Source organism: Kwoniella pini, chromosome 4 (genome assembly GCF_000512605.2).
Source record: "Kwoniella pini CBS 10737 chromosome 4, complete sequence".
NCBI classification, from domain to species: Eukaryota; Fungi; Basidiomycota; class Tremellomycetes; order Tremellales; family Cryptococcaceae; genus Kwoniella; species Kwoniella pini.
Genome location: NC_091719.1, coordinates 317,669 through 342,201, shown reverse-complemented (window position 1 = coordinate 342,201; position 24,533 = coordinate 317,669). Strand labels below are relative to the sequence as shown.

Sequence of the window (24,533 nt, the reverse complement as noted above, 5' to 3'; positions counted from 1 at the left end):
ATTGACAGATCTCAGACATCCATTTCAATCGTCTCGAATTAGTATTCATGGATATATATATACATGTCTTCATCATCTAATCCATTATCTAGACTATACTTTATTGGAAAATATTCATTTTATTACAAAGATAAATAATCTTTAACTTCATTTTCAGTTAATTTCCTAAATGTAGGTGGTAATCTTTCACCTGATTTTTCAACCATTTGATCAGGTGTTGGAATAGTTACAATTCCAATTTCAATAGTTTGTTCAGTCATTGCACCTTCAAATCCTTCTTTTAAAGTTAAAAGTGCTGTATGAATAGCATCTTCAAGTGAAAGTTCATCATTATATCTATTAAAGTAATGTTTAAAATTTAGCATAAAGTCGTTATTTGGGGAAAAACAGAAAATAAGATTATGCAATGACAGAGAGAGAAAGATATTGGTTATATAAGATTTCCGCAAATAGGACACACCTTTTCTCTAAGAAAGTTTTGGCATTAACCATATTTTTTCCAATAGCACTTGCTTTCCAAGCCCAATATGAACCTGAAGGATCAATTTGCCATAATGATTGACCTCTATGTGAATCCCATCCTGCGATAAGAAGAGAAATACCATATGGTCTTACACCTCTAAAACGTGTGAGAGAAAATTATCAGCGAATAATACAACAAACATAATACTTTAATTTTCTTTCTGTTATCCTACTTTCCATAACATTGATTTATAATGTTCTTCTTCTTCTCCTACTTGTAATCCGGTTGAACAAAAACTGAAAAAAGTAATTATCAAACTCACCCAGATTGAGTAGCTTTTTGCATAACACCAGCAACTTCTTGAACTAATACTTTTGTAGGTGGATATTCTCCATATACTTTCCAATAAGCTTGAGCAATTTTCCTAGCTTTTGCAACTAAAATACGAAAATCAGGTCCCATACCGGAATAAACAAATCCAATATTTGAACAAATTGGTGCAACTTTTTCTAAAGCTGATGTATCTAATAATAAAGAAGGTGATTTCTTTTCTGTTGCAAGAACTATACCATTTGTAGCTATATATCCAAAAGAATATCAGTTAAACTTCTATTCAACTTTAAATCGAACGTAGAATATATTGGGATAATAGTATTGTTTGATAATGAGACAGAGATTAACTGACCCTTAATACCTAATGACGTTGTTCCTCCTGATACAGCTGCTAAAGCATGTTCAATTTGTACTAATTTACCAGAGGGAGAGAAGGTAGTAAGGGAGAAGCTGCACATGTATCGCGTATTAGCGAGTATCAACAGAAATACCTCTTGCAGGGTAGACAAGCATGGATTCGGTCTATGGCAAGTCATGTAAGGTTGACTCACGAATAAGCACCACCACTTCCTGGACCAGACATGTTGAGCTAATTACTTGATTTAAGATGAACAAAGGTTGATGGGATAAGATGGATCCGTTGAAGTCGGAGAATCGGGATGTAGATGGCTAACACTTATCAGAAGGGGAATGAGGAATTGTTTCAAAAGCTTGATTGGATCAGTACTGAATGTTAAGTCAAGTAATTGATTAAGTATAGATCTATCTATATAATGTTCAGTTAGACGATTGACGATTGTGTCACTCTTACTTGGACATTCGCGACGACACGCTTGCGCTCATGCGCTTTGGACGATTACGTAACAGACAACATCTACGGCTAGCTCGTCCCCTACTACAGCTGACCCTGTGTTTTCTTGTGTCCTCAAAGGTCTACAAGTACGGGTGTACAATTGAGCAAGCAGGTGTAAGTGCAAGTGCATAGCCAAAGCAAATCCAGACCGATAGTATGATTATACTGGAAACATGACAATACTCCAAGCCAAATCCGGATGAGACGTGCTTCGGAAAAATCGACACACCCCGCATCGCGAGCTGCTTATTACCGAGTTAGTTGTCAGGGGTTCCACCAAGTTGTGATCCTATATGGAGTTTATGGCCGCAAGTTGATGATAAGCTGATGGGTATCAGAATAAGAAAAACAAACCTTAGCTTGAAATATCAGAATGTGAGTTCGATCGGAAGGGGATATTTTAAAGTTGACACCAAAATGTAACTTGCAATAAGTCGTAAACTTGTGCATCGATGAATATAATATATACCTTGGCGTTACATTTGCTTATTTGATTATCTTTGTCTGCTTATTACTACTTACAAAACCTCCCTGACTATCTAAAATCACTTTCCACCCAACCAAGATGACCAACCGCTTCTACCTTCTTTACCAGTACTTTTCTCATGAGGTCCATCGGGATGAGGAGGACCTTGACCATCATTATATCCTTTTTGAGCTTTTACTGGTTGAGCAGGACTATCTCCACCCTATACAACAAGAAAACATACAGATTAGCATTTTCACGAAATTAAACTTTAGAAAGAGAAAAAAAAGGATTTTGAACTCACTTGAGGACTAGGTAATCCCATACCTTTTTCTTTCCTTTCTCTCATTTGAGCTAAACCTTGACCACTACTAGCAGTAGGATCCTCTCTAGTTTTAACATCATGTTCTGCAGAATGAGATTTTCTAGATGATTCAGATTGTCCAGCTACTGTAGTTGATTTTTGATCTCCTGGTGCAGCACCACCATATTTTAATGCTGGATGAGGTGAATTAACAGATGGAGATCTGATCTCAGATGTTCGTCAATCACTGGTATATATCATGCGTAAGGAGATGATGTAATTCGACTTAAACCTACCCATCGTTATTCTTTCCATCAACAGCAGATTGACTTCGACCATCTTTAATTGCTTCTTTGGGTTTACCCATTCCTGAAAGTTCAGTCTTTGGTGCTACGATGTACACCGCACCAAGAGCACCTGATTACGAACAAGAAGGTATCAGTCATGATAAGCCCCTCTGATTTTACGCAAATACGTTTTAAGCAGACAGAGAAGACAAAACCCACCAATAGCGGAAGCTATGAAAATCGGTAATTTAGAATTTGAACTGGCCATTGTATTTATAGATTCTTTGTTGTTGAAATAAGAGTATGAACAAGTGAAATTGCAGATTCGATTATGATTATGTGAACTGAATGATAATTGAAGAGATAGTTTGAATACACTGTCTTGTATGAAAAGGTCATGAGATATCAAGTGAGTTCACTGCCGATCGAAATATCATAATCATGACATCACTAAAGACACGTCGGATATCGTAAAAACTCCATTTATACGATCGTGAATGATTTTATCGATCCACGAACGCTTCTCAAAATGGGTTATTGTGCATGGAATATATATTCACTGTCTACTAATAATGACTTTTTGAAAGATGCTCGAAATGGAACAATCACCTTGAGTGTTAGAATATACTCGACCACTTCTGGATCCGTGCGCTTAGGACTACAAGGTCTAATGGAAGCACGAGCACTAGCATATCTTGGAAGGTGGATCTATGTTTGTGTGTTCGACTTTGATTTTACACATTCACAGTTGATTGTATCGATTTTTGAATAATGCTCCGTTTCTTACAATGTTTGAATCACCAAGCTTCTCGCGCTATTAACTCTACGCTGACTTTACTCTGATGCGTGCATTCTCGGCTGATCGCAAAATATGGTAAATAAATCACTGACTATACAATCTGTACCTTGATAAAGGAATCCTTCATAATTTTTAAGCACTAATAAAAGTTTGTGTGGGATCTCACTAACTTTAACGCTTGGACTTTGTCCAGATTGTATAGATTTATATCACAATGTGATCAGACGGAGTTTGGTATTGAAATCATGAAACAAAGATGATTTAACCTTTATATCATGTTTGACCTATTACACATTTTAAGTCGAAATTAATATCCATTCATTCTACTATTTACGTTGTTGAGAATATGGCATTCTTTTGGAGTGGTTCTTCATGGTCACCATGGTCCCAGTTTGTTAATTCCGATTCTTTCGATTCAGGATCTGATACATCTCAGTCAGATACGGCAGTACAAACAACTTCAACTAGAAGAAGTCTAGTATCCGTAAAGGCTACAACAGCTACTACAGTGGTCCAACAGGTAACTGTAACATCAATTAGAAGTATAATACCTTTGACAACTCTTAAATCTAGTGCGACCAGTCAAAACCTTAAATCTGCAACTGCAGCTACTGTTCAAAAAGCTCAGATCCCTTCATCTTCACTGATAGTCCAGCATACTACACCAAATTCAAGTATCCTTATTTCTTCTTCTTCTTCTTCGTCAGCACCTCCTATACTGGACAGCACCGCCATCTCAATTTCAAGTAATGCTCGATCATCATCTTCTTCATCTACCTCAAGCCCTCCAAAGCAATTCATGCAGAGTGATTGGGTATATTGGGGTTGTGTAGATAATATCAATGGTATACCAGCGCTCAACACAACATGTGAGTCTTCTCTCAATTCAATCCTTCAATTAAGTACAGCTAAATCAGGTTATATGTTAACCTTGAATTAGATGCAACATCTGAAGCATTGACACCTGAATTATGCATTTTAGCATGTTCAGCAACACAATATCATTTTGCCGGACTTCGTAAGTCACTACCCCATTGATCTCTCACTTGCATTTTCGAATCTTGAGATATATGACTTCTTTCGATCGCTTTTTCTTTCGATCGCTTTCTTTGATTGACGGTTTTCATGAGCTAACTTTTTGAAAGAAAATGGTAATGCCTGTTTTTGCGGATCATTCATAACTTCTTCGTCCATCTCATCAGATTCAACCTTATGCACTTCTCCTTGTTCCGGTAATGATACTTCTATATGCGGTGGATCCAAATCAATGTCGTTCTATCATTTAAATTCCTTTGATCCAAACAATGACACTTCTGTGGATAATGCAAATCCAGGAACCTCTTCAGGAAGTTTGAATGATTATGAAGGGAGCATGACTATGGTTGCTACTTTACCTGAATTTACAGGTACTTTGATGGAATATGGGGATCCAAGATTCAAGAGTAATAAAGATGGAGTCGTTTTTGGCAAAGTGAGTTTTGCCTTTCCGGCCCTCTTTGATAATAGTTGCATGCCGAACGATCATTCTGATGGATGAATTGATAGGTGTTGAAGGTGTCATCTGCGCTGTCGATCTATGATCACGCTCTGAACGGTGGATCGATTTTTTTAATAGCTTTTTCGGTATTGAGGATACTGAGGTAATTTGCCAACTCCTTCATATGCAATTTTGGACTTTTAAGTTGTATTTCCCTTTTGTATAATGTTGAGTCTTCACTACGTGGGCATGTGGTACCAATTGCCGTATACCGTTGGTGGGCGAAATAATTGAAAGAACCCATGTTTTTCCAAATTGCATGGTTGCTAACGAGGTATAAGAAAATGAAATCTAGCGTGTCGCAGGATCGCCTTTATACCCTAGACATACCCAATACGCTTCGCTTGATTCTATAAATATCAATGTCAGCTTTGATAACTCAATAAAATGGAGAATTCAGATTTTAATCTCACCTGCTCTCGATTCTTTTGGTTTTTCCACTACTACTTTACTAAACCAAGGATCTAATTCGGTAGAACGGAATTCATCCATATCAGGATGAGCAAAAAATTTCATGCTATATCATTCAATGTGCGAATCAGCTAAAACATTCCTCGTTCTTGAAGATCTGATGCAATAGAATTTTCATTTAACTTACACTAAATTCCCACCTGGAAAAATTCTTTTATTACCAATTTTTAAAATTTCTTCACCTTGTTTAGCAATTTTAAGTGTATTTCTTGCAAATAAATTAGCAATTTGGCAAAGTTGAAGACTTAATTGTACATCTCTAATTCTATTTCCAGTCATAGGAGACATCATATCACTTAAAATTGTATCAACAATTTCAATTTGTTCTTTTTCTTTTTCATTATTATTATTATTATGATTATTAATTTGAATTTTTAATTCATTTCTAATTTTTTCTGATAAAAAATCACCTTTAATTATATTAACATTTTTAATAGGTTCAATATTTAATAAATCTAATGCAAATATTTTTAAATCTAAATTAAATTTTAAAGATAAATTTGAAATTACTTGTGTCCATCCTCCTGGTGCTGCACCTAAATCTACAATTACTTTAAAATTATCTGAATTTGAATTTGAATTTGAATTGGAGTGTAATAAATTTGGATGTTTATTTATTAAAGAAATTAATTTAAAAGATGATCTTGATCTATATGAAAAATTATCTTTACCTTTAGAAGAAATTCTTGATTTAACGTATGGATCTTTTTGTTGTCTTGATATCCATCTTGAAGAGGATGCGCTTGATTTCAGTAGAGGAAGAAATATACGCATTGTGCTGATAGCGTAATGCCCAGAAAGCTGCAGATGTACAAAATTATCAAGAAGTGAAAGCGATATTCCTGATAAACATCAAAGAATCACAAGATGACCTCGAAATAGGTTGAACTGAAATTTCATTCCCGCTCGGACCACCTCCACCCATTCCTCGAAGTCAGATTCCACTCCTTCACTCTTACCCAAGATTTCCTTTATTCGTTCGTATTTGCGCTCGTCATAGCATCGCTAAGTTGGCAAGCATCATGGTGAGTCAGCTGACAAGTACCTGAGACCAAGGGCATCAAAGCTGATCAATTCGGTCCGCAGGCAAACGCATCGTCGAAACGGATAGCTTCGGCTAACGAGACCGCCTTGAAGAACCTGGAATTGGGCCTATTAGTCGTCAATGTAGGTTATTTTCGATTTCAAGCGAAAGCTTGCAGGTGTAAGAAAGAGAAGCTATCCGCACCACAGCGCAAATTGATGAGTTTGTCCTTGAACATTGCTGATTTGAGCATTACTTTAAAGGTATTATCTCCCACAATTCGATTCCTCCTTTCACTCATAACATCCCGTTCTTTCATACCACGGAAGTTCGTCATTTTCCTACACATAATATTTGTTGGAGGTTCAATTATCACTTGGAGATGGTTCAAAACCATTGGAACACCTTCTAGACCTGGTTCAGGGCAAGTCAGAGTAGGAGAAGATTTAGGTGGAAAGGGAATTGTCGAATTAGGTTGGGATTTGTAAGTACTGATTTTGGCTCGAAAATGAAATGAATCAATGGGAAAATCACTCAGCTAATGCTGATCATGAACAAATTATAGAATCTATATGACTTGGATATGTACTCTTGGATCAGCGATCTTAGGTGATTGGATATGGTGGCTATCGTTATTGGTAAGTCATTTTTCCTGTAACCCTTTCATGGCAATTCCTTGCCCTCTTTCAACGCTTTAAAATAACATGATCGGCATGACATGAAATCTAATGTGGCCAAATCGCTGATCGAATGTCTTATCGTCAGATCCCAGCTTTCGGAGCGTACAAATTGTTTTCTACTATTCGACCTATCTTAGCGATGTTCTTACCAGGTATTTTCGGTCCTAAACAACCTCGTGATCCTGCTCAAGCCCAAGCCCAAGCACAAGGTGGAGTCGCAGCTCAAGGACAAGAAGGAGATAAATCTGAATCTAAAAGACAGGCTAAATTGAAAGCTAGGATGGAGAAGGGAGATAAGCGGGTACAGCAACTTCAGGTAAAACGAAGTGGATAAAGCAGGGAAGTAAGTAGAGCGGATATGTGAATACCCCTTAAATGGTCGTACAAAGTACAGCATCATGATGAATAAATGGGGTACGACATCCATTGATGCCTATCTGTCCACCTTAAGTCAATCGTACAAGGAGAAGATCTTCTTAGAGGGTGAAGTACAGCATCACATGCAAAAATTACAATTGATATGTTTATAACTACCAGGTTATCTGGTCCAGATTCCAGTCTACTTCCTTAGGTCTTGGTTGCTCTGACCGTGTCTGTATGATTACTCTTATTCTTTTATATCTTCCTTTGGTCCATCACGTCCTTTCCATTCTTCAGCATATTCTTCAACTGTTTTTCCTTTAGCTTCTATAAATTCTAATAAACCATCTAAAGAAGGTTCAATTTTATTCATACCTTGTCCACCTCTTTCCCAAGTACCATATAAAGCTTCTTGTAATAATAATTCTCTTTCACTTAAAAATTGTAAATCTCTACTTTGACCTAATGTTGAAGTTTCAGACCATAATTGAGATTGACGAATTTTAAAATTTTTTTGAACATTTTCAGCTGGATAAATTTTTTTATTATTATTATTTTTTTGTCCAAAACCAAAACCAGAACCAAAATTTCCACCTAAACCAAAACTTTCATTATTATTTGATTTTTCAATTAAATTTTCTAATCCACCTTGTTTTTTATTTAAATTTGAATTATTAAAAGTATTTAATTGATTTGAAATATAATCATTATATGATTTAAAATATGGATCAGATCTTGTATTTTTAAATGAATTATCAAAACCAATTTTAATATCTTTTGAATTTTGTAAAAAACCAATTGAATTATGATGTAATGATATTAAAGATCTTAATGTTGATGAAGGTAATGTACGTCCATTTGATTTTTTTGGTGGATAATTTGTAGTGATTGATTTAGATGATGAAGGTTTAGAAGAATATGATCGAATTGAACGAGCTGATTGACGAATATTTGTTGGATTCATTTTTGAAGATAGAATGCTGATCAGACCAGTCAGTAACACAAGGTCTCTTTGTTGATCAAGTCTCTATGCTTTGTGTTGTAATGTACAAATGAATATGTATAAGTTGAATAAATATACTTGTGACTTTTCCAAGAAACGAACGAGTTCTATCCGGTATTTTTATCTACCACTACATATTACGTAATCACACTGGACGCAGACAAAAAAAGTTGAATTTCAATCTAATCTGTCCACCGGTCACATTCATACGACTTCGTTCAATTATATACAATTTAGAAACTCACCCCTAGAGACATCACCATATAGTCCCGTCTGATATCATCAATCGACAAGGGGGATATCTGTAACACTCCGTCACTCAGCACAACATAAAAAATAGTGATATTTCGTCAAAATGGAAAAAGTCCAATTTCAAATGGAAGCGACTTTGCCAGAGCTCAAAGATCTCTACGAGAAAGGATTATTCACAAAGGTCCGTTCATTGATTCAAAGTAATATCAGACAGGTATGCTATAAGAGCTAACCCAGTCGCTTGCTTGCATCAGAGCGAGATCAATCAAATTACCAAGAAAAGAACATCATTCGAAACTTCCTTAATTCGAAGGAATATTCGTAAAGAGGATTTTTTTAAATATGCAGAATACGAAATTAATCTTGAAAGATTGAGAAAAGTTAGATATAAGAAATTGAGTGAGCTGCTAATTGGCCAACTTTAGCCATATCGCAAATGATATAGCTGATATTTGCTAAATATGAAATCAGAATATCACCTTAATCCTCCTCCACCCTCCGCATCGTCCTTCTCTTTACCACGAAGAGCATTATATATTCTCAAACGAGCGACTGGTAAATTTCCTGGAGATTTGGCTACATGGTTAGCATATGTCGAATATGCAAGTAGAGAAGGTATGAGAAAGGTTGTAGGAAAAGGATTGAATAGGTGAGTAAACTAATTTCTTGCGAAAGTGTACTGGTCCTGACTAATATCATAATAGTGCACTACAACATCATCCTACTTCTCCAACTTTGTACCTGCTTCAGACGTATTACCACTTACATCCTGGATCTCCTTTCCCTCGAGAATCCATTCCGTCAACATCCAAATTGGATCTACCTTCTGCTTCTACGACTCAAAAGCCAGGTTTTGCTATAGAAGGTATAGATCCAGCTCGAACAACTTTATTACTTGGTTTGAGATTTGTACCTCAATCGAAGGATTTATGGAGGGAATATGTCAAATTAGAGTTGGGATGGGTAGAAGCATTACGACGTAGATGGGCATTATTAGGTATCAAAGATGAAGAAACAAAATTAGAGAATGCGGAAGGATTCGATGGGGATACAGATGCGTTGAAAGGTGGTGAAGGAGCATTTGGACCTGAAGGAGAAGATGCAAGAAAAGCAATTTTAGCTGGTCAATTGGTTATACATGCTTTACAATCGGCTCTGGAGGCTATACCGCCTAACGAACCTCCAAGCGAGGAAGGAGACGGTATGGAATTCCGACAAAGCTTAATCAATATGTTCAGGCAATATCCTTCTCCACTCCGAACGAAATGCTTAGGAGTTCTATATGAGGAATTAGGAGAAATCAGTCGTATACATACACAAAGCAGAGCAATTTCAGCAAAAGCCAGATTGATTATTACTACAAAGGGATTATATGATCGGGAATATAGTCCTGAAAGTGCAGATATTGAAGTCGGAGAGGTAGTTCTACAAGGAGTCGAATTGGTAGAAGAGCTAGGTAGAATCGGCAAAGAGATTAGGAAGTCGCTGAAGGTCGATAAGGATGATGACTCTTGGAAGGAAATCGTTGGATTTTGGTTGATCAATATGATTGGGAAATTTGAAGATAATATCGAACTGGTAAGTGTCATATTTGTCATCCGCGAAAAAAGCTAACAAGACTATTCTGATTAGACCGAATACTTGAAATCAATATTCTCTACAATAACGAAACCATCATCTCGACCGCCCGCATCACTTCTGATAGCCCACCTTGAATCGTTGTCTTCCACAAGAATGGAGACTGCTCGTTCATACGCTGAGATCTATCCTAATAATCCTTCCATCCAATTATATCGGTTACAAGCTGAAATCGCCGAGTCTACCGATATTGCCTCGCTACGCAAGACATTCGAAGAGGTCGCTCGACAAGTTACACAGTCAGGCCTGAAAGACGAAGAAAAAGATCAAGTCAGAATAATATGGAGATTATGGGTAGACAATTGTTCATTAGATGAACAAGGTTGGAAATCAATCTTGAAAGAATCATTGAGGTTAGATAAGAATGTTCCTGGTATACATGGAGATGTACTTGGTTTATACATCAATGAGTCACTCAAATCAACTAAAGACGTGAAGGAAATGTTGGAAATTGTAAAATCATATCAACCCACTTTTGATACATATAAAATTGTATTCACCTCATTAGATATATCGGAAATCAAAGTCGAAGATCTGAAGAAAATATTCGAATCATGGAGAATTATATCTAGAACACCTTATGAGAAAGCTCAAGCTGCTTTGGTATATTCCAAAGTTCTCTTAGGCAGGAAGGGTCAAGGAAGAGCTGCTTATGATGTGATTGAAACTATAAAGCGGGAGGTAAAGGAGTCATCAGATATTTTCAACTTAATAGAGAGCGAATGGAAAATTCTGATAGATACTCAAGGGGAAGAGGATGAGGATGATGAAATGGAAGAGAGTGATTGAACTATGTTTCAAGATGAATGAATTTAAGAGCTTCCTTTTTCAGGGTCAAATTATGAAAGAGTGATCTGTGCGTAATTGGATGAGAAGCTGAAGGATATTTGACATTTGTTTGTTTTGTAATTCTTACATATAATATCATGCATATATATCAATTCCACAAATGATGTTATTCTGGTGTTTCCTTTGTCCTTTCCATACGAATGCCCAACATTGAATTGAATTTCATGATTTATTTTCATGAAAGTATTCAACCGCCGGAACCAAACAAAACATCATTATGTCACAAACACATATACGGCGATTTACCCGATCACTTGTCAATTTCAGCCTTATAAACTCAAAAAATGAATTAAGATATTATAGTAACATATTTGGTTTTAGATCATGGTCAATGGGTAAACCTTCATTCTGCTCAAGATTGAGCTCAAGTGCAATCGCATCTTCTTCTCTTTTGCTTTTGCCTCAATCGAGTATTTTGTCAAGACGTGAATATAACGTTAAATCAACCGTTAAAGAATCTGCTTCGAACGAAAGTAACATGTCGACAATTAATCCTAACACCATGAGTTCGGTTGATCAGCAAAGTCAGATGAAAGGAAAAGGAAAAGCCAAATTAGACGATTTAAATCTTGAGTTGGGTATAGGTATTTGGGAAGGTCAAGCGATTTTCACCAAAGAACCATTATCTCTCCGGTGAGTACCTATTGAAGGATCTACATTACAAATAGTATTATGGCTTACATTCTTCCAACAGGAGACATATCCAGACTACACCTACATCGAAATCCCAATTGAACACTTCTGCCTCAGGTTCAGGCTCAATAGCATCTCCAATTTCAATCTCATCAGCTTCACCTACTCCGTCACCCAAAAGCATACCTCGACCAAGAGCAGTCCCACATTTCACATCTCCTCTTCCAAGAACTACCCCTATTCCTGCATCTCAAGGATCGGGTTCACCTTCGATCAAATTAGAAATGAAAGATAAACCTATACATCCTTTTTTTAGCAGTTCAAGGACAGCTCCTCCAACTAATAAACCAAGATATACAGCTCATTATACAAGTACAGAAGCGAGTTCAACACAATCTAGTCAAAGTCGAAACTATAGTCAAAATTCTCAATCTGATTCGGGAATTCAATCCCAAAATTCAAGTAGATCACCTTCTTCACTCAATAATAGGAGGGAATTGGATGTATTAGCTGAAGAACTTGGGAAATTAAACTTTGTACCTAAAGCTCTTAAACCCAAGTCAATATCATCCATCAACAAGCAAAATACGCTGGTCAGTAGTTCTTCAACGAGGATGATCAATGGGAGATCGAAGGATGTTCCGCAAGAAGATGGCATGAAAGGGTTACCTTATTTCCATTATGGTCAATATTCACCGGCACCTCAAGTTGTTTATACTAGTTCAACTGAAGAAGCTAATGATCTGTTAAGTTGTCTGAAAGGAAATGTGTTGGGTTTCGACCTTGAATGGCCCCCTGCAGGAGTGTATAAGATGACTCGTCCAGACGGGTCGACATGGGAAAAGAAAATTGGAATGACTTGGGATCCAATCAAGAAGGAATACATTTTTGGTCAAGGTAGAACGGCTTTAATGCAATTTTGCGATGACAAGTTGATTGTCCTAATTCACCTAGGAGAGTCCATGGGTGAGTGGCTATCATAATTTGATTAGATTGTTCCCTATAATGATAGCATTGCTGGCTTGTATGTATTGTGCGATGAGGACGGGAGATAAGCTGATATAAATGAGTATGATGTAAATAGACATTCCAAACAAAGCGATAGAAATTCTTCGATCTCCATCTATATATAAGATGGGCGTGCAAGTTAATGGAGACGGTAGAAAATTACTTCGAGACTTCCCTCAACATTTTCCATCTACACCACCTGAATTGAGCTTACATGGATTACTTGAACTTTCTGCTCTTGCAAGAGGGGTTGATCCGATAAATACAGGTCCAGGGAGTGGATTGATCAGTCTAGCGACGCTATGTCGAACATATTTGGGTAAACAGTTGGATAAAGATAAGGATGTGAGAAGGGGTGATTGGTTCAGCGTTTTAGACCAAAAGCAGAAAGACTGTAAGCGTTCTTTTCCACTTTGCAAACGCTCGTGCTGAAATTGCTCATTCTTGCAATCTGGTTGTAGATGCGGCAAACGATGTGTATTCCTCGTTGCAGATTTACAAGAAACTCCGTGTTATGGCAGAGGAGAATAATGTCACAGTAGATCTCGATAGGTATCTTAAAAAAGTAGGATCGTTCCCGACAACAACGTCAGGTGGTGCGGCTCTCAATACGTACTACGGTGCGAGGCAAATACAATTGGGCGAAAAGATCGTTGATGTACCAGAAGGCGTGAAGCCTCCTGCGCCTGCCCAACTATCTGCATTGAGTGAATATCTCAAAAGCCGAACGATTGAGGATATAGCCGAAGAGAGAGGTATCAAAATAGGTACAGTCGAGTAAGTACAACTCATACATGAAAAGGGAAATGAGCTGAAACGGAAATTTAGAGGATACATTTGCCAAGCTTTGCAGACATTAGGAACCGAATTCTTAGATATCGATGATCGGAAAAGATTATGGGATGAAATACCTAAAGCTACCTATACATGGAAGAAATACAGTATTTTATATCGAGTATTAAAGGATGAGTTCTCAAATGTTTCAAGTAACGATGAGACGGATAAGCCGGAAATATGACGTATAATATAACAAAAGATGCTAAACGACGTTATGATGTAAAATGCATTGCTATTCTCTCTTTTGTGTGATGACCGAGGCGATGATGAGCCTCTGTTTTACGAGTACGTCAGACGTATCGGTCTGACGACCGAAGATGATTTCGTAATAGCTTTGGAATTGTATCATGATTTCTTGCGTGAATCATACTGTATCTGAGCCTTCGTATCTACCAGATGGTCCTTTGTATCTGGATTACGGCTTCTTGCGTCCAGCATTCCATATCCCTTCATGAATTCTGATGCACATTATATTTGACGTTCATTCTTAAATACCTCGCTTCTTGCGTCTAGCCTTTTAGAACCTTTGATAATCTATAACGTGTATCATAAAAGATCTTTTGTACTTGTACTCTTTTACTGCTTCTTGTGTTGTCATTTTTTCCTTTGATAAGAGTAAAAGAAAGAGTAAAATCGACTCGAATCAGTTCCTCTCATGAGGGCAGACAAAACCTATATATACGGACGTCTGAGTTCACAAATCTAATTTCTGAATATCAACTTCATTCCAATCCCATCATCAACAATACAAACGACTTTTCAATCCATTTTACAAACTATTTCTTTGATCATTTACCCATACTAAATATGTCTTCTGCCATACAAACATCATCTGGTTTCAGCGGTAATAACAATGTTTTCGCTCGTTCTGGCCAAGTGACAATTCCAGTCTCTACTATCGTAGATGTCATCCGACTACGTATTCCTCCTTTGCCATCGACTGTGTACCATTTAGATCACGATCGTGTCACCAATCAGAGAGTTAAGACTAAGACTGATATTATTTACGAAAAACATCGGAAGTCAATCGATGATGAACTTGATTTTCAGCTCCGAGAGAAGTCGGATAAAGATTTTCAAGACTTCAGACTTTCCATGTCTTGGATTACCGGTAAAATTTACGAGGATATACACTGTCATAATAGACAGTGGAGAAGTGCGCACGTCGAGTGTGAGTTGAAGTCTTAACAGAAGATATTAGTGATATAACGCTGATGTTCTGATACACGAATAACCATGGTGAACAGCTGTCGATGGAATCAGATTCAGGGAAATGACAAAAACAATCAATGATACAACATGCCCTAAACGAAAAGTAGAGCTCCAGAACCAATTCGATGAACTCAAAGAGCACAGAGCACCTCACCCAGCTGGAGGAGAACCGCTCCCTGATAATTGGATTTACCTCGACGACGAAACTCGGGAAACTCATTTGACCAGACTTCGGGAAGAAGTTGGATTCACTCAAATAGAACCAATTATCTTGAGAAATAAAAAACAGAACGAAGAGAGCTATAACAAAAGTAACAGACAGGAATGGCCTGCATTCTTTAGAAATTATGCCAACACCGATTATCAGAGCTACAATCATGATCTCACCGGTCCTACAGCTAAAGTCAACTTTTATCGATCACATATAGGATCTGAAGAACTTTTCCAGATGGAATTACTCTCTTATAGTGTGAATTCTTACGGCAAGGCAATTAGTGACTTGCTTTCAAGACAAACTACTCTTACACTCAGTGGTGAGGATAAAGCATCTTTAGCTCTTGAGGGATTGGCCGAAGTTTGTAAATCGTGGGCCCATTCTCGACTGCAATACAAGAATGAGGCAAAGGTGAATGAATGGACTGAATCGAGCTATGGAGAATTCGAGGCGCAAGCTATTAAAAAAGAAGGTCACTTACCGAGAAATGGGAAATTGGATCTCGAGAGCGGTATAGAAAAAAGCTTGAAATTGATAACCAACAAAGATGGATCAGAACATGCGACTATCAGACAATATGAGCCTGACACCGGCATTTCGAGTTCGGGGGGATCATCTAGTGCTCGATCAAAGTTGAAAGCCCTGACCCAGAAATTAACAGCTTCTTCTTCTTCTTTTTGAAGCAAATTGTTCACCCTTTCTGTGACAATCTCTGAAATCTAGTCTATCCCGAAACACTTCTCAGCGTTCTCCACCATACTCTTAAGTCCATGATCTTCAGCACATTTTTAGCATGTATATAGCCAGTATATATGAATCGCTTGGAATGTATAAAGTTGCATATTGGCATGATTTTAAGTATATACGGATTTCGTGAGACAAGGAGATGACACTCTGAGTCACTGTATTTCAATAGTCGCACTGTACAGTATCTTCAAGTGGCACCGATTGACTATCGAAATCGCTTAGTTGCTTCTGTCTCCCCCTTCTCTCCCTTCGATCTTCATTCGTAAATGCTCGTCGAGCTATATGAAATCTTCAAATTTGCAATGCCTCCCTTTCATTTCTTTACGAGTAACGGTATCCTTTCACGACTGATCATCAAATTCGATTGGTGTTGGTACTTCCCTTTCGCATGACGTCCAAAGTCGCTCCACTCGCCTTCTCTTGAAGCTGAATAGTCTTTCTGGACGGATCTTGCAAGTGAAAAAATTTCGTCATCGGTCCAGACCACAGAAGACCCACAAAAGAACGAGCATCGTTAAAAGATTTGTAGCTTCCAAATGATCCGGCCGAATGAGCATCCATTGACGAGTCGCCTTCGGAAACTGGCCTTGCAAGAGATGGTTCATGTTTGTATAATGCGCTTGTCTGTTTTAAAGGCCTTGCCACCCTATCTCAGACATATATAAATGTCGCAATCCTTACTTGGAATCAGACTATTTCACAATATTTCGTGAATTTTACTATATATCATTTCCAAAAAAGTCATTATTTGGAGACAACAACCTGCCTCACTATGCGTAGTGTATTTAGTAAGTTTAGAAGTAAAGGCAAGGGAGGAGATACTAGCCAGAGGACATATAGCAGTAAGGTCATATCAACTCGCGAGTCAACTTATACCCCATGAGACTGACTTGGTCTGCGATAGCACCCGGATCCTCTCGACCCGATACGAACATCGGCGGGAGCATCACTCCTTCCTCCCAGTTCAATGCAACAGCCTCAGGGCCAGCCATTTCACTCTGTCAAGACCCCAACGTTGTCTCAAATTCTGGACTGGTCCGTGTTTTCTATCCTTATCCTTTCCCAGCAAAGAAGGGGAATCCGTCAGCTTACCAAGCCCAGTCGCCAAGCGGCGGATACTGGCAGCATGAAGGGGACGGTGCTAATCAGCCAACTCTCCACGACTATATCTCTAGTGCTGAACGCCATGCAAAGGTGGATTGGGATAATACGGAATCATGCAAATACACGGCTAGCGAAGAATTGCCGTCCAGCGGAGTGTTCAAACAAAACATTAGCAACTACGTCAATAGTCATCTAATTAAAGCCAGAGGCGACCTAATGGGTCACTATCGATACGAGGCCGCACGTCACTGGAAGCAAAAACTACATGGTTCAGCGGATTGGGATGAAGACTGGCAAGAACATCTTGATATTTATGCCGAACAATGCCAGAAGGCTTGCGATAGCCATGACACTGTTGCTCCTTTCAAACAGAAGGCGGCATCTGATTGGGCCACATTGAAGATGCCACCTCTCAACATCGAAATCGCTACTGGTATGAAAGTCATCCTGGATCATGCAGAGTCAAACGATTCAATGGGAATTACCAAGCCTTGGCTAGTCGATGCAATCACAAAGACTACAATTAAGCTGAATGACAGGTGTGAAGAGCTTAAGAGTCTGGTCGAAACATCTTCTGACCCAGGGACGATAGCTCAATATCCCTCACAAGTTTCCGAAGATTATGAGAACGCTAAGATCGAGTATGAACTCGTTGGAAGACTCGCAAAGATCGTTGGAGTGGAGGACGTATAAGCTATCGAGGAGCACCACCAACCGAATGGCTATACCAACGACAGCAGATCATCTTAGGTTTTGGGAGCAATTTTTTACGAGACCTATTCAGGCTCTTCTCTAAGAAGGTTTCTTTGCGATTACCTTTTTTCTATTTGTTTATTATGCATCTATTTTAACGAGTTGTTCACGTACACAAGAACGAGATATCACACACACACCAGGCGAAGAGGTTTTATATTACGGACGTGTACAGTACTACATCATCGGACAAGACGAGGATGTTGATCCAAACACTGTATATGATGACTCAGGTCTGACGACTACAATGAAAGCTGTGCCCAGAACACTTTCCTATACTTCTACAGATGACGTTGTCATCCGTCTTCTTCCATGACAAAGGAGGCATTCCGCTGCAGGCTTACGAGTGCCCCTGCATATATAGGACAATCGTCAGGGGATAACAGATTGCCACTCCTTCGATTCTTACTTCACTCTACGTTGCAATAATTCACCCAGACAATACAAATTGATCATTGACAATGCCTGGAAGTACAAACAAACACAAGTTCAGCAGATTATTTGGTCGCAAACGGAATAATACATCTCAAGGTGAGTTTCATGGTACATCCAAGTTATCTTGTGAATTATGAGATTCGGCTTATTGAATTAACACTACGCAACTGCTTTTAGATACAGATAACACAAGTCGCGACCTCGGTGACCCAACACCTGTCAGAGAGTGAACTGCTGGGAGCGTAAATCCCGACTCATGGCAAGCAGAAGCTTGTAGAAGTTGGAACAGACCGAATCGGACAACCGGAAGGCTGGGTAATCCACAGTCGATCAATTCCGGTACCCCTCCAAACTCGTCAAACAGTGTTGCGCTCCTGCCTCCTGTTGGACACTATCCCAACTCCAATAGCTTCGCAATCCCGCCCTTGACTGGTTATTCAACAGATCCTCATCAACCAGAGCAAGCTACTTCGTCAGAGGTGCAGTCTACGGAACCTGAAGCTACAATTGAATCCCGATCGGAAAGACGACTCTCCGTACCAATGAAGGATATCTACACCTGGAGAGAGGTAACAGGCGCTTTTGAGGCATACATCAAAGACATGAAGAATATCCCAGATGAATTCGACAAAGAATGGTATGACAGAGACATCAACCAGGAGTTATGGCGACAACAAGGTAAAAATCCAGAAGCGTGGCGAGATGATATAGGTAGAATCAGATTTGAACTTGAATCTGCCTCTTTCCCCAGTTCTACTAGATATAAAGAAGAAAGAGATAAACATATAGCTGTCAAGCGCAGTAGAGATCTTGCAAGTCATATATGGGACACTTTGGATATCGGGTGTAGAAAGCCAGAATTCAGTCCTGAAATTGCTCAAGGCGCGTTAACTTTTTTTGCGCCAATATTGCGCGAACTTATTATCAGTTCAACTCGTGATAGATATAGACTTTCTGAAGCTGACGGCATGTGGAGAGACGATTTTGTAAGATCGGTTCGTCTATGTAACGGATGGTGGGAAGATGGAGATGAAGAGTCAAAACCGGTCCCTGAGGAGAGATTTAGTCATTCATGATCCTTCACTGAAATGAGTTATTTGATGATCAAGAACTTAGTGGTCGGGTGCCTATGTATATCAGTGATGTAATGTTTTCTCATGCACAGCCTGTACGTAGTCAAACATGCGTTGATGTCGCCAGAAGGCCGTATGTTGAAGACATCGAAGGCACATTGAACAACTTTGGCTCTTGTTAGGGCGAGGCTTCCAGCCAGTCTTCTTGTCTGGCCTTTCCTGCTTATTGGAGGTCCAAAACACCCCGGAAGTCCTAACGACTGTTACATCCATTGACTTTCTACAGTACTAAGGAAAGAACCTTTCACTAATTCGAAGCCGTCATATATACTGTATCATATGTACTTGGGCTTTGAGTGGCGAAAACACTTGATAAAATGGTATAAATACTTGAGCGAGTCATCATGTCCTCTTTCTAATCTTCACTTGACTACATTGAATATTGAATCATTATAAATCTTTCAACTCTGAGATTGACCATAAAGATCCTCTACAGCAGATCAAGAATAGCCCAACCGATTCTGAAAAACTCAATGAGTGAGATCTCCATTCGTTTTGAGTTTTCTTGTGTGCGTAAAAAGACCGATAATTGAATCGATGTTTTCCACGATTTTCCTGTGAAATTCGCAGTATTTTCCACTGAGCTATGGTTGTAATCGTAGACCGGATGACTCAGCAAGAGCAACAGATGACCAATCAAAGCTGTCCTTTAGAACATTCCGACTCCAGTGAAGAGCCTGAATCGAGCGATTGCGATGACACGGACTGTTCTGATGACGAATTGAATGGTTTCTCATGGCCTCGAACCTATATCGACTATATCTTGGAATCAGACGGTAGTGCTCGAGGTTCTACTGTACAAGAAGAGTCAAATGATTCAGCGGCCCTTCCTGAAGAGATCGACAGTACCCAAACCATCGATATCGCGGGGGCCAGAAAGTCTCGAGAAGACTCAAGTAACACTCAAGAGCTCAAGAGGTGCATCCAAGAATACGTTGATACGCATCTCAGAAGTGCAAGAGACACATTTCGATCTTACATTCAAGAGGCTATGCCAGATATATTTTTACCTATGGAAGACGACGTAAGAGGTGTCGTTTCGAACCCAAAACATGGTAAAATATTGAAAGGAAAGGCCTCTGAGTGTAACAATCTCACCGACTCAATCCCAGAGGTTGAAAGAGAAAAATTCCGAGCTTGGAAACTCTGGGAAAACGCCGAGTGGCCTGGACCAAAACCCCCTTTGAATATCGGTACTGCTTTTTATATGACTGTCCTCCTGGAAGATTTTCAATGTGATACCGATAGCGAGACTATAGACACGTCTGAAATCTCAATCGCGCAAGCTCTTGACAGTCTTCGGGACAAGGTTAAGTCGGTTCGCACAGCAAAGAATAGACCAATCCGGGACTTAGAAGAGGCTTTCTCACTTGCAGAAAGATCTTGGGCTCTTGAAGGGGCTGAGAAGTTGTTCCACGGGTTCGGACCGCTCGAGTGATCAAGCTTCGAATTCGATCCGCTGATGAGAATCTCAGAGGGAGCAACGCTGTTCACTTTACTTTAAATGTTCAAATAATTGGTAGTTTCTGTATGCCATTTCTGTTCTGCGTGCTTGTCCTACTTTTTGGTTCTTCGATGAATCTATAGCTCGCGCAAGCTTCACTACTTTGCCTGAGTGTTAGAGTCTGCTCCAGCTGTATCCCGTTACCAATCTGACTGATCTAGTGTATACTCCCCTTGCGACCACTGTCGATCTGTCTTGTACATTTTCAGAACTTTAGCTTGAAATTGTTGTGCGTCTATGGAATGATTTTACAGTTTTTGCCACCCAATTATACAGTAAAAGGGAAGACCCTCTACCCTCTACCCTCGGTGCCCCGCACGCGATAATCATATACCACTTAACCTCCGATTACCGACTCGCAATGCCAATTACACTCAAGATCGTCCTGATATATACAACGTCTAGCTACACATACAAACTGGAATCAATATACAGTCATCTTGGAAAACACGCAGAATCGAGTCGAAAGATTAGAGATCTTGACCCGCATAATCAATCCGCAGTCACTCTGACAGGGCCGTATATATTAGCTTCTTGAACTTATCGATTCTCTCTACTCCCTTTGCCACCCACCTTTGTTCAAAAGTCAAGTCAAAGATGACAACGCTTAAATCGTTTCAAGCTGAAATTGAAGCTATATCCCATGAGAAACATATCCAATCTATAAAAGAAGCTAGAGAAGCTCATGCTGCAGCTGAATTAGCTAGACATCATGGTAAATTACCCTCTAAGAAAGATCAACTTCAACAACAGCAACCCGTGATTGAAGTCAAAGTGGATGAAGATAAAGATGATGAAAAAGAGATATCGATCGAGGTGAGCTACAGCTGCCATAGATTTGGACCCTCATAGGGTGATTCAAGCTGATTTGTCACGACTGATGATAGGAATTGATAATATCTGACGAGAGCAGTATAGACGAAATTCAATCCCGCTTAGCATCTAAGCTACTCAAAGGACACGGCGAACAACTAATATCACTCGGAGCTCATCCTTCCCCTCAACACTCATATTCTCTTAGTTCCACTTCAGATCCAATACCGAATGTTGGTATCTCCTTGACGTCCGCTCAATTGGACAAGTCCATCGACAGACTGAAAACAGCTTGCTTGGCTTTGAAAGCTGAATTGAACGACTTGTATAGGATAGACAAAGATGAAACTAGTCATGGATGCTGGATGGTCAGATTAACACCTAGAGGAGTCGAGGAAATCATGGAAGTTAGAGTTGCTGTTGTAGGGAATGTAGATGCGGGAAAAAGTACGACTTTGGGTGTGTTGACTAGAGGAGGACTTGATGATGGGCGAGGGAAAGTAAGTATATCCTACCTATACCGGGAGGTGTTGTTGACTGATGGTGTCTTGATTGCAGGCTAGAGTAGCGTTGTTCAGACACCCCCATGAGATTGAGACTGGACGTACGTCCTCAGTAGGAGGAGAGGTGAGCTATCTGCTTTGGAACCGGAGGATCTCAGCTGAAGTCATTTCCAGATATTGGGCTTTTCACCTACTGGTCAAGCTGTCATACCTACCTCCCACACTACCGATACTTCGGACGTTCATGGTCACGCTCTAGCAGTAGCGAAAAGAGAGAAGTTGGGCTGGGAGGAGATTTGTAAGAGGGCAAGTAAGGTAGTGAGCTTTATAGATTTGGCAGGTCACGAAAGGTAAGTCACTCGCCTGGCCCGCTTCTTTTCTTAGAACTAATGTGGTCGATAGGTATTTCAAGACTACACTGTATGGTCTAAGTGGTTGCGCGCCAGATTACGTGATGTTGATGGTTGGTGGAAATGCTGGTCTGATCGGAATGTCGAAAGTGAGTTATAGATCTAAGCTGTACTCCGCCCAGCCATTCATGCTAATCAGAAGTTAGGAACACTTGGGCGTAGCTCTAGCTTTGAATGTGCCAATAGCTGTATGCGTGACCAAGGTGGGTTTAGTTGTCTATAAAGTGGCTTTTCGCGTTAGCTAAATGGTTGATTTGCGTAGATCGATATGACTCCGCCCAAGATCCTTGAGCAAACTATCAATATGCTTACCAAGGTGCTCAAGAGTCCAGGATGCAGGCGAGTCATTCCGCACGATATCGTAAGGAGACTCGCTAAGCTGATACGTGTGAATTTTAGACGTATACCCGTGTTTGTAAATACAGCTCAAGATGCAGTAGACTGTGCAAGGTATCTTGGTCAACCACTTGGCTCTGGCGGAAGACTATGTCCCATATTCATGGTTTCAAACGTTACCGGACACAATTTACCGATGTTGAGAACCTTCTTGAATTGTTTGCCCTCTTCTCAATCGGATGACAAGTATGTCGTGGATGCTCCGTTCGAATTTCAGATAAGCGACGTGTTCTCAGTGCCTTTTGTTGGTACTGTTGTGGTGAGTCATGCAGAAACCACATCTGACATTCTTCGATATGTGTTGCTGATCGTGTACGAACGACTATCAGAGCGGTGTCATCACTTCCGGTACTATACATGGTAAGCTATTCGAAGCCATTGAGCATCAAAAGCTGACACGTCGGTGTATTAGCCAACGATGCGGTATTGCTCGGCCCTGATTCTGTGGGGCAGTTCATGCCTACTGCCGTCAAGACTATACAGCGAAAGAGGGCTTCAGTCACGAGCGGTGAAGCTGGTCAAAGTGTATCGTCAGTTGACTCGGATGATTGATCAACCAGCATTGATCGCTGACTTCATTTTAACTATAGATTCGCATTGAAGAGGATACGTAGGACGCAGGTCAGGAAAGGAATGGTATTGATAGGCAAAACCGAGAACCCGCCAAAAGGTGAGTTATCTACTCGTCACCTATCTGTTGCGGGCATCGGGAGTCGCAAATCCTAATACATTTTCCCATTTCGTAGCGGTCAAACGATTCGAAGGTATGGTCATGGTATTACATCACGCATCGACTATACAGCCGAAATATCAAGCAATGATGCATTGCGGAGCCATTCGAGTGAGTCCCTCCTAGCTGCAATCTTCTGTCTGTGCACCGTCGTCATGTTGAAGTAAGGCTGACAAATGGTTGAATAGCAAACCGTAAGGATAGTATCCTTAGATCACCCTTCAGGGTTGATACGTACGGGTGATCGAGCGAAATGCGTTTTTGAATTCATCAGTCACACAGAGTTCTTGAAAGAGGGTCAATTGATATTACTGAGAGAGGCGAAAACGAAGGTTTTAGGTGTAGTGACCAAGGTTTTACCATAAGACTGAAAACAGAACAGGTGGACATGATCGGTTACCTATTTTTCCATACGGGCGTGTCCTTTCCCTCATTGTATTGCATATTATCATAAGGATTGAAGGCATCAACGCAATATAGTTTCATGCATAATCATGAGTTGTACTTTTCGTTGTTCAGCACCAGACGTCAGACACGCAGAGGGCATGGCTGCTGGGAACCGCGTGATTCCAGGACGCGATAATGTTTGAATCTAAGGGGATCATTGCGTCATTCGCGTCAGATCATCAATTGTAATTGTAATAAAAGTTATTCTCATACTTTCTTCATCATACCCATCATGAACACGTTCTTCGATAACCTTAAACCCACACATCATTGACATCATCGATAGCATCCGTATTTGTATTCCTTTCACCTATATACCGTTCATACGACTGAAC

General features: G+C 39.7%; 13 protein-coding genes across 13 annotated transcripts; 9 read left to right on the top strand and 4 right to left on the bottom strand.

Moving 5' to 3' along the window:
* Positions 1-122: 122 nt before the first annotated feature.
* I206_103133 (uncharacterized protein) lies at positions 123-1,379 on the bottom strand (the record flags this gene model as incomplete). Its single annotated transcript, XM_019153628.1, has 5 exons — positions 123-336; positions 461-619; positions 786-1,041; positions 1,149-1,246; positions 1,348-1,379. 5 exons carry the CDS (start codon positions 1,377-1,379, stop codon positions 123-125), a joined length of 759 nt encoding a protein of 252 aa, XP_019013789.1.
* An 815-nt stretch (positions 1,380-2,194) lies between these two features.
* I206_103132 (uncharacterized protein) lies at positions 2,195-2,974 on the bottom strand (the record flags this gene model as incomplete). The annotated part of the gene is made up of 4 exons (XM_019153629.1): positions 2,195-2,338; positions 2,420-2,642; positions 2,716-2,836; positions 2,926-2,974. 4 exons carry the CDS (start codon positions 2,972-2,974, stop codon positions 2,195-2,197), a joined length of 537 nt encoding a protein of 178 aa, XP_019013790.1.
* An 877-nt stretch (positions 2,975-3,851) lies between these two features.
* On the top strand, positions 3,852-5,149 carry I206_103131 (uncharacterized protein; the record flags this gene model as incomplete). The annotated part of the gene is made up of 4 exons (XM_019153630.1): positions 3,852-4,374; positions 4,446-4,523; positions 4,651-4,976; positions 5,051-5,149. 4 exons carry the CDS (start codon positions 3,852-3,854, stop codon positions 5,147-5,149), a joined length of 1,026 nt encoding a protein of 341 aa, XP_019013791.1.
* Positions 5,150-5,333: 184 nt separating this feature from the next.
* Positions 5,334-6,287, bottom strand: I206_103130 (uncharacterized protein; the record flags this gene model as incomplete). Its single annotated transcript, XM_019153631.1, has 3 exons — positions 5,334-5,392; positions 5,456-5,559; positions 5,641-6,287. 3 exons carry the CDS (start codon positions 6,285-6,287, stop codon positions 5,334-5,336), a joined length of 810 nt encoding a protein of 269 aa, XP_019013792.1.
* A 248-nt stretch (positions 6,288-6,535) lies between these two features.
* I206_103129 (uncharacterized protein) lies at positions 6,536-7,551 on the top strand (the record flags this gene model as incomplete). The annotated part of the gene is made up of 5 exons (XM_019153632.1): positions 6,536-6,538; positions 6,600-6,680; positions 6,801-7,021; positions 7,103-7,175; positions 7,303-7,551. 5 exons carry the CDS (start codon positions 6,536-6,538, stop codon positions 7,549-7,551), a joined length of 627 nt encoding a protein of 208 aa, XP_019013793.1.
* Positions 7,552-7,824: 273 nt separating this feature from the next.
* Positions 7,825-8,541, bottom strand: I206_103128 (uncharacterized protein; the record flags this gene model as incomplete). Its single annotated transcript, XM_019153633.1, has 1 exon — positions 7,825-8,541. One exon carries the CDS (start codon positions 8,539-8,541, stop codon positions 7,825-7,827), a length of 717 nt encoding a protein of 238 aa, XP_019013794.1.
* A 394-nt stretch (positions 8,542-8,935) lies between these two features.
* On the top strand, positions 8,936-11,259 carry I206_103127 (uncharacterized protein; the record flags this gene model as incomplete). The annotated part of the gene is made up of 5 exons (XM_019153634.1): positions 8,936-9,013; positions 9,087-9,231; positions 9,304-9,481; positions 9,537-10,410; positions 10,465-11,259. The coding sequence occupies 5 exons, from the start codon at positions 8,936-8,938 to the stop codon at positions 11,257-11,259; spliced, it is 2,070 nt and encodes a 689-aa protein (XP_019013795.1).
* A 277-nt stretch (positions 11,260-11,536) lies between these two features.
* On the top strand, positions 11,537-13,978 carry I206_103126 (uncharacterized protein; the record flags this gene model as incomplete). The annotated part of the gene is made up of 5 exons (XM_019153635.2): positions 11,537-11,952; positions 12,014-12,918; positions 13,037-13,354; positions 13,422-13,737; positions 13,789-13,978. The coding sequence occupies 5 exons, from the start codon at positions 11,537-11,539 to the stop codon at positions 13,976-13,978; spliced, it is 2,145 nt and encodes a 714-aa protein (XP_019013796.2).
* Positions 13,979-14,604: 626 nt separating this feature from the next.
* Positions 14,605-15,904, top strand: I206_103125 (uncharacterized protein; the record flags this gene model as incomplete). The annotated part of the gene is made up of 2 exons (XM_019153636.1): positions 14,605-14,968; positions 15,045-15,904. 2 exons carry the CDS (start codon positions 14,605-14,607, stop codon positions 15,902-15,904), a joined length of 1,224 nt encoding a protein of 407 aa, XP_019013797.1.
* Positions 15,905-16,849: 945 nt separating this feature from the next.
* I206_103124 (uncharacterized protein) lies at positions 16,850-17,767 on the top strand (the record flags this gene model as incomplete). The annotated part of the gene is made up of 1 exon (XM_019153637.1): positions 16,850-17,767. The coding sequence occupies one exon, from the start codon at positions 16,850-16,852 to the stop codon at positions 17,765-17,767; it is 918 nt and encodes a 305-aa protein (XP_019013798.1).
* A 521-nt stretch (positions 17,768-18,288) lies between these two features.
* I206_103123 (uncharacterized protein) lies at positions 18,289-19,338 on the top strand (the record flags this gene model as incomplete). The annotated part of the gene is made up of 3 exons (XM_019153638.1): positions 18,289-18,358; positions 18,440-18,488; positions 18,552-19,338. The coding sequence occupies 3 exons, from the start codon at positions 18,289-18,291 to the stop codon at positions 19,336-19,338; spliced, it is 906 nt and encodes a 301-aa protein (XP_019013799.1).
* Positions 19,339-20,002: 664 nt separating this feature from the next.
* Positions 20,003-20,833, top strand: I206_103122 (uncharacterized protein; the record flags this gene model as incomplete). The annotated part of the gene is made up of 1 exon (XM_019153639.1): positions 20,003-20,833. The coding sequence occupies one exon, from the start codon at positions 20,003-20,005 to the stop codon at positions 20,831-20,833; it is 831 nt and encodes a 276-aa protein (XP_019013800.1).
* A 663-nt stretch (positions 20,834-21,496) lies between these two features.
* I206_103121 (uncharacterized protein) lies at positions 21,497-24,116 on the top strand (the record flags this gene model as incomplete). Its single annotated transcript, XM_070202685.1, has 13 exons — positions 21,497-21,715; positions 21,787-22,212; positions 22,271-22,339; positions 22,390-22,565; positions 22,618-22,714; positions 22,772-22,828; positions 22,888-22,964; positions 23,025-23,280; positions 23,351-23,381; positions 23,434-23,551; positions 23,612-23,691; positions 23,768-23,862; positions 23,940-24,116. 13 exons carry the CDS (start codon positions 21,497-21,499, stop codon positions 24,114-24,116), a joined length of 1,878 nt encoding a protein of 625 aa, XP_070058786.1.
* Between the last annotated feature and the right edge of the window lie 417 nt (positions 24,117-24,533).